The sequence below is a fragment of the Triticum aestivum genome, chromosome 3D, assembly GCF_018294505.1.
Source record: "Triticum aestivum cultivar Chinese Spring chromosome 3D, IWGSC CS RefSeq v2.1, whole genome shotgun sequence".
Classification (NCBI taxonomy): domain Eukaryota; kingdom Viridiplantae; phylum Streptophyta; class Magnoliopsida; order Poales; family Poaceae; genus Triticum; species Triticum aestivum.
In genome coordinates this window covers 134,595,756-134,603,590 of record NC_057802.1, presented here as the reverse complement: position 1 = coordinate 134,603,590, position 7,835 = coordinate 134,595,756, and the positions used below count along the sequence as shown (strand labels likewise).

General features: G+C 48.2%; 1 protein-coding gene across 1 annotated transcript; it reads right to left on the bottom strand.

The window, feature by feature from the left end:
• Positions 1-1,285: 1,285 nt before the first annotated feature.
• Positions 1,286-7,167, bottom strand: LOC123077879 (auxin-responsive protein IAA3). The gene is made up of 5 exons (XM_044500234.1): positions 6,681-7,167; positions 5,723-5,961; positions 4,894-4,969; positions 2,549-2,610; positions 1,286-1,636 (listed from the first exon to the last, which is right to left on the bottom strand). The coding sequence occupies exons 1-5, from the start codon at positions 6,974-6,976 to the stop codon at positions 1,596-1,598; spliced, it is 714 nt and encodes a 237-aa protein (XP_044356169.1). The 5' UTR covers positions 6,977-7,167; the 3' UTR covers positions 1,286-1,595.
• Between the last annotated feature and the right edge of the window lie 668 nt (positions 7,168-7,835).

The window sequence follows — 7,835 nt, the reverse complement described above, 5'->3', positions numbered from 1 at the left end:
CACCGACAGCCGAGACCGGCGAGACCAGCCTAGGGCGATCCGGGGAGTGTGGTGATACGGCCACTCCACCTGACCCGCCCTCCGAGGCCGAACGCGTCCTGGCCAGAGGGGATACGGCGGCCTCCTGCACGCCCACCCCTCCACAAGCAGCCGGCCTCAAGGGAGGGAACGCCGAGCTCGCCCTCGGCGCCGACGGTGACGGCAACTCAGAGCGCCGGGCCTCCTGCCCAACACCTCCAACCGAAACCACCGTCGCAGCCACCTCCGCCGTAGCCGGAGGAAAGGTAAGAGAAGAGGGAGGGGCCTCCTGCCCCTCGGCACCTCCCACCTCAACAGGCTTCGTCACGCACGGACTCACCACAGGGCTCACGGTATCAACTCGGTCACCCCAAAGCCTAGGCGGAGCCGAGAACGCCCCCAAGGAACCAAGCTGCAAGGTGCTCGTCGGGACCGCACCAGTTGACCCAACAGGAGTAGTGTCACCAGAATCAGACGGACCAGAAGGCCCCTTGGCCTTATCATCATCACTCTTAGCCGTATCATCCTGATTCCCTGGAGCACCTCCTCCCTCAGAGGTGTCCATGGGATTATCATCCTCAAACTCACTGAAAAGGTTAGGATCCTCATACTCAACATCCAACTGATCTCAAGACTCAAATCAGTAACAGAGATGGTACTTTGTTAACTGATCTCTGTCCAATTGCATGGTGAAGATACTGGCCGGCAATGGAAAGCCTGATTCCAAGGGATGATAAGCCATCATTAACCTCCACAGCCGTCGCATTTTATACTACCTGAATGATGGTGTTAGGAAGCCTTTTAGGCCATAGCACCACTAGTACCACTCTATGGGACAACCATGATGAACGGCCTCAAAAGATAATGGCGTGTGCAGTGGTACATGTCCCCACCCGGCAACAGCTACACAGCTGCTGGCAAAGAATAGATGAGATGTTTCACCATGCAATTGCCTATGATTCACAAGAAATGGGTAACAAAGTAACAGCCCACTGATCCGCAAACAGTATAACAAATTGGAACAGCAAAAACTTTGGAACAAGCCAGGAGTTTTGCTTCCCTTCGGTACGCCCCCCTTAAAAAGTTTATACAGATCTTAAAGCTACTTAAAAAGACTGCCGCCATGTTAGCCTGCAGATCAAATGTACTGAATAGATTGATTTCGATACAAAAGACTATGTCGCCCTTTTTTTTATCGAAGGGGTAAACTCTAATCTGCGTCCAAATCTGTAAACTTTTCTAGGAGGGTGTGCCCAAGCAAAGTTCGTCAGGTAAATAATAGTCTTGCAACCTTCACATTTACGACGAACGACCGGTTCAGGACAAGAGTGGCAAAATACATAGGGGTCATCAAACACAGCAGTAGCTCTCGCACTGCATACCAACCATTTACACGGATGGAAATAACACGCGTACAACAACGTGGGCACAACAAAATATAGAGCATAAGTCTCTAGGAGATATCGCAAATCTTAAACAGTAGAGTAACGGGTGATTTTACTTGCGGGATAGGAAAACCATGCAGTAGTACAGACGATATGTGCGACCTCGTCTTCAAACCGTGGGCAGCGACCGTCTTAGTTCTTATTCTTGGACTTGACCCCTGCCCTTGTAACTCCTGGAAAAAGAACAGATACAGTCAGTTCGGACATCATACTGTCAAGGTAGAATTTTGAAATGTACTTGACGTAGGATGGTGCAGGTTACCCAAGTGAACTTAAACCTTACATTGTTGGAGAAACATTCCAAAGTAGCAAAACAAAAGCATACATAGAGACAAGGTACATAAAGAACTTTTGCGAGGCTTGAGCCTTTAATCGTCAAAATATATCAACAAACACAGCATGTGTTTTTAACTCTGATTTGTAAATTATATATAGTTATTGGAAAAGAAATGTGCAAATCAAGGTCAACCTGTTATAATTCTCTGATCCATAATACTAGCTCTTTTTTCTTGTTAACTAGGTTTCCAGGAATTTCTTGGCTCAACCAAATCCAGACTCCAATTGTTTATGGTCAGAGCTAGAAAACGCAAATTTAATGCTGTGTCCCTCAGACAAACTAGGGTTTGATTACAACTACCAGCACAACATTCTGTTCTTCAAATGGCATTACGGAAACGATTGTGATTCTCTAAACTCTAGTGACCAGGAATGGGCTATATCCAAACACTTCCAAAACTCACAAGGCTTCTTACTCATCTAGAGAACAACAGGGAGTTGGAATGGGGAGTATATTCTAATTAAAAGAAATAAAAGCAAACTAACACTCAATTTAATGCTGGGACCGTACAGATATTTAAGCTCCAACTTCTAAACAAGCTTTCAAGTACAATGAGTCTTTTCAAGAGTAAACCGCTTTCCCGCTTAAGTGCAGTTCAAATAATTAAGCAAGCCTGAGAAACAGCTTGAGCAGTAAAGCAGTAACACGTGCAGACAAATGGTTAAATAAAATAACTGCAGAAGCACGGCATGCCATCAGCGAAATTAAAACAAAACTGTATTACTGAACGGAACACTATTGGACATACCAAGTCCAATCACATCTGAACTTTTCATGACCCTGATCCTCCGGCAAGACTCGGTGAACATCCTGCAATTACGAATAAGAAGCAATCACTTGATAAGCTCGTAGGGGAGGTATCAGGTATGCACCAGATATTCATGGTTTTCTTGACAACGGAATTGTAACAATTAACGTGCCACAAGAACAACTAGAGTGAGTTAGTGACTGCATTAGAACCCTTTTACTTGTTCAGACATGAGATGCTACATGCAGCAATAGAACACCAGGACCATAGAATTTAGAGCAATTACAACATAATAAAAAGATAACCAAGTAACTAGTACTGGGCTACTAGGTCCAACTATTCACCCTAGCCCCCGCGTCGTCCTCCCCCTAGGGCGACTCGGGCGGAGCCAGAAACCTAGCCGCCGCCGCCGCAAACTCCCTCCTCCTCTCCCTCCGCCGCCGCCGGAGGATGCCGCCGGGCTAAGCCCGGGGGCCGACGGCGGTGGCGGGGGATCTCCTCTCGCGCGCGTCTCCGGGGTGGGGCGGACCCCAAGGCGTGTGGTGGCGCGACCGATCTGGGATCTGCGGCGCGGCGGATGGCTGTAGCAGGCGGCGGGGCGGCCCAGTCGCGGGCGGCGGCCAGGGCTGCGGGCGCTGCGGATGGCCCTTCAGTCGGCGGCGGCGGCTGCGGTCGGCGGCGGCCGGCTTGGCTGCGGTGGCGTGCGTGCTGCCTTCAGATCGGCGATGGCGGCGTGGAGGGCCTGGTGGTCTCGTCGGCGGCACCTTCGTTCAGATCTGTTCTGACCGGTGCAGCCGGCGGTGGTGGTCATCTCTTCCGTCAGAGGTGGTCGACCTAAGGCTGGGTGTTCGGATCTCGGGATCCGTCATCTAGCACCAGCTGCGAGTCGGGGAGACGTAGTTTCCGGTGAAAACCGAGCCGACGGCGGGCGATGGCGGCGTTCCATGTCGTTACCTTGATGAAGGCATCGTCATGTGACTACCGTCGACCCACTCGTACTGCTCCGGGGGAAACCCTAGGATCTGGTGTTCCAGACCGGATGATGGCGGCACTGCGGTGTCGTTTCTCTCTTGGGAGCATCGTTTGTGGAGCAGTGCTGGAAGTCAGAAGCAGGAGGTGGAGCGGCTTCGTCTTGCACGGAGCTTCGGTGGAGATGTCAAGTCATGCCTGATCGACAGGTGCTACGCTTGGTCATGCCTGGTCGGCAGGTGCTACGCACGACAGATCCTCCAAGGACTTCAAGCTGTGTCGGCTGGTGGTACTTGGCAGCATGGCGCTGAGGTGTATCAGTGGCGACCGCGACGTGTTCAGCTGTTTGCGCACAGGGAGGAGGTGCCGTTGGGCGCCGTGGTGGCGTCGACGATAGCTGGACCGAGCAAGGTTGATGCATCAGTACAGTTCTGAAGATGGAGCGGTGGCAGTTGGCGGCGGCGGCCTCTGAGAGCACGCCGGACCAGTGTGTGTCCCAGACCCGGCAAGTGGCTAGGTTGGGGTCTCGGGTCTTAGATGTTAGGCTTGGCTGCGATGTCTGTTTGGTATCAGGCCCAGGCTATCTGCGCCCCTTCATCAACTGGATAGGTGTAGCGACAGTTTGTTGCTTAGACAGCGGCTTTAGTCTTACTGTTGTATGACTTTGTAAGGTCTTGTGAGAATAATTAATAAAGTAGCCGTATGCATCGCCCAGATGCAGAGGCCGGGGGTCATCCTCCTTTTCTAAAAAAAAAAACTAGGTCCGTTCCTTTTTACTGGTTCTTTTGGCGTCAATGCTATCTCCAATAAATTGCTTAGACCACTGTTTTTCCTAATAGCAAAGCTTTTAAAAACTAATGGCACAATTTTAGGTGAAAATAAAATAAAATTTTAGTATATCTGTGTCAGAGTTTGAAGAGGTTGACTGCATGCATTCTATAAAAAATTGGAACAGGTTAGATGGACTTGAGAGATACTCTAATCATGGCTGCTGTACAGAACGAGTTCATTTTATCTGGGTGCATGTATGTATACACAATAAACTAGTAAAAAACATTTATTTGGCACACTATCATTTTTATCATCCTTCAAAAGTTATACTACAGGAAGGGAAGCCTTGGCGCAGTGGTAAAGCTGCTGCCTTGTGATCATGAGGTCACGGGTTCAAGTCCTGGAAACAGCCTCTTACAGAAATGTAGGGAAAGGCTGCGTACAATAGACCCAAAGTGGTTGGACCCTTCCCCGGACCCTGCGCAAGCGGGAGCTACATGCACCGGGCTGCCCTTCAAAAGTTATACTACAGAACCCAAACTATCATTCAAAGTTCTCATTTCTACGCTTGTTGTTATTCCAATTAGATCAGACAATGTACTTACTCCCATGGGACGTCACCAACCAGCATCCAGTCTCCATCCTTGTCTTCGTAAGTCATCACATATTCACCATCCTTCCCTGGTACAGAATTAGACCCAGTACCACATGTAAGGTTAAAACTGCCGGAGAAAGGACCACCTTACACTGAATTTCTCAACAAAGCATTGTATGTTGGTAAATTTTATGTCCCTAGATATACACCTTTCTGCAATTTACGTTCTTAAATTAGTAGGTTTGATGTCTGACCTTGAAGCACAAAATGGGTATGAAGAGGTTATAGGGAAATTGCTGTTTATCAAAGGCTTATGAATAATTGAGTGATATTTAGTTATTTACAGACCCTTAGCGAATGCTAGCCTAAACATTAGGCATTTTATGACATAGTCCAATCTACACTGCTAGTTGCTTCATCAAACAATATTAAACACAATAAAAGTTCCTTGAATTAGAAGAGAATATTTGCTCCACCGGTAATAATATATGCTGAAACTAGGTATCTAGCGAAACAAATATGCACACAAATAGCATGGCCAAATTAGATGCGAAGCCTCGAAACTGGTTACACCACACTAACCAATTTAGCCGGCCCTGAAAAAGAGTCTTCTTCGTCAATTTCATAAACCTAGAATTTGCTACTCCCTCCGATCCAAATTAATTGACGCAGCTTTAGTACTAATTTGGATCGGAGGGAGTAGAACATTTCCAAACAGAGTAATTGGTTATTTCTTCAGCGAAACGAGATGTGTGCAACGATGCATTTCTTCTACCCCAATTCAAATTCAGGTGCAGATTAAAACAGCAACAATTTGCCAAGGATCCAAGCAGCCTCACCTGTCCTGAAGCCAATGAACATTTTCCCTAGCCCCACAACCATGCCCTTGTAGTTCTTGTATGTCTTGAGGTCAACCTTCCTCAGGTAAGGCGCACCATCCATGCTGACCTTGACATACAGAAACTCTTGCCCCTGCTTCGTGTCAGAATCCTCCTTGCTGCTCTTCAGCTGGTTGGTGGTGGTTGCCATCGTGCTCTTGCGATAGCTGCGGACTGGTGGCCATCCCACCACCTGAGCCCTGTGCATCGGCAATTCAGAGTAAGAACTGGCAATGGAGCCGACCCAGCATTTCGTTTGGCTATATGAAGTTATGAACACGAGTTGAAAGCAACCGGGTATGTTCAAACGAAACATACCCTCGAAAACAACTCAAAGCACTACAAACTTGGTAAACCTTGAAATTAAAGGTAGACCCAAATTGACCATTCCAGTTCAAACCTTAGTGTGCATATTTGCATGTGAGGCCTTCCTTAGTTTCCCCATGAAATTTCAAAGAACAAAATCACACATCCAATAAAGTTAGAAAAAAAAGGAGGAGGGGAGGGGGATTGAAGTCTAATTTCACAGCAAAATTGTAAAAAGACTCTTCAGTGAATGAATCTCTACCCCTCCACGCTCCTGAACCTAATAGATCAAGCCGAGTGCGCCCACAAACAGCAACGGAAGAACCGCAAAATGGACCCTTCGGCACCAAATTCGCACCCAAAAAAGAGGGTTTTTCCGCCTCGACAGACGGAATTCCCTCAAATGCATGCAACGGCTACCAAATTACAGCTTTTCGGAGGTTCCAAGCAAACTAAATCACCGTCTCGTACTAACCCACCACGTATTTTCCCAAATTTTTACGCATCACTTCCTCCACCCATTCGCGCTCCAACCCCCCGCATCCCGCAAAACTCGGCAGAACACCATGAAACAGTCAAATCCACAAAATTCGCAGGGGAGAAAGGCGCCTACTTGGCAGCAGGCTGCGGCGGGGCGGCGACCTTCTTGTCCTTCTCATCCCCGGACGCGTCCTTGTCTTTCCCGGCGGCGGAAACCGGCGCAGGCGGCACGACCTCGTCCGAAAACCCTCGCTTGGCGCCCTTGGCGGGCAGCAGGTCGAGTGTGGTGGTGGCGGCGACCGGGCGGCGGTCCGGGGACTCGCAGCCGGGAAGTCCGAGGCGGAGCTCGGTGCCTTTCAGGTCGTCGTCCGGGCGGCCGCCGGCGGCGGCCGAGAGGCCTATGTAGTCGAGCTCGAGAGGCGGCGACATGGGAAGCAGCAGGACATGAACTGGGGAGTAGCAGGAGGGGGAGGGGGAGGACGGAGGAGAGGAGGGGGGAGTGGAGCTGGTGGTTTGATTGCTATAGGAGGGAGGGGAGAGGCAGAGGGAGACGAGCAAGTGTGGTGGTGCCGTGGTAGTGGTGGTGGTAGTAGCAGCAGGAACTAGACTAGAGACTGTAGACTGTAGCAGAGTGGGGTGTGGCTGTTTGATGCTTTTGATTGCCCATGGGCTGTTTAATGCGTTTTAATATCTTCCCCATTTTCTAGTAATTATTTTTTGTAAAACTGATGACAACAACAAATAAAAAAATAAGAATAACTAGGAATTATTTTACGGCACGGTTCATACATTTGGGTCAATTGGATGTAAAAACAGTGAAAACTCCGGTTCATCCCATATTTAAAGAAGGAAAAATGTCAGATTTTTACTATCTACTCAAACCTTATTTTAGAATATACTAGTATTTTTTTGGCGTAAACACAGTCGAGTGAATTTGACAACGTAACAAAAATACAACCATATTTTTGTGTGTGGAACCTGTATTTTCTGTTTATTTTTGAAGGTAACATGCTTTGTTTTTTATTCCAAAACATGAGGAATCTCTGCCAAAACAATGCAAAATACAATGAGACCGAATGTGGAACCATAGCTTATATAGTTCATTACTAACTCCCTCCTTTGTTAGCGCATGAGCCGCATCATTAGTGAAGCGACGAACCCAACTAACCCTATAATTCTGACGAGCTCGGAGCACAGCAGATAAATTCTTTCCCGTATCATTCAGCATGCTCACCATATACTTGTTGTCAAGCTGGATGTGCAATTTTGCACTTTCATCTATGCAGCC

What these genes read in the sequence shown, in the direction of transcription:
- LOC123077879 (XM_044500234.1), bottom strand. Translation starts at nt 6,976, where the DNA reads ATGTCGCCGCCTCTCGAGCTCGACTACATAGGCCTCTCGGCCGCCGCC. An exon ending in CCGCCGCAGCCTGCTGCCAA is followed by an intron (nt 5,962 to 6,680) that starts GTAGGCGCCTTT and finishes GCCGATGCACAG; the next exon opens with GGCTCAGGTGGTGGGATGGC. An exon ending in GTTCATTGGCTTCAGGACAG is followed by an intron (nt 4,970 to 5,722) that starts GTGAGGCTGCTT and finishes ATTCTGTACCAG; the next exon opens with GGAAGGATGGTGAATATGTG.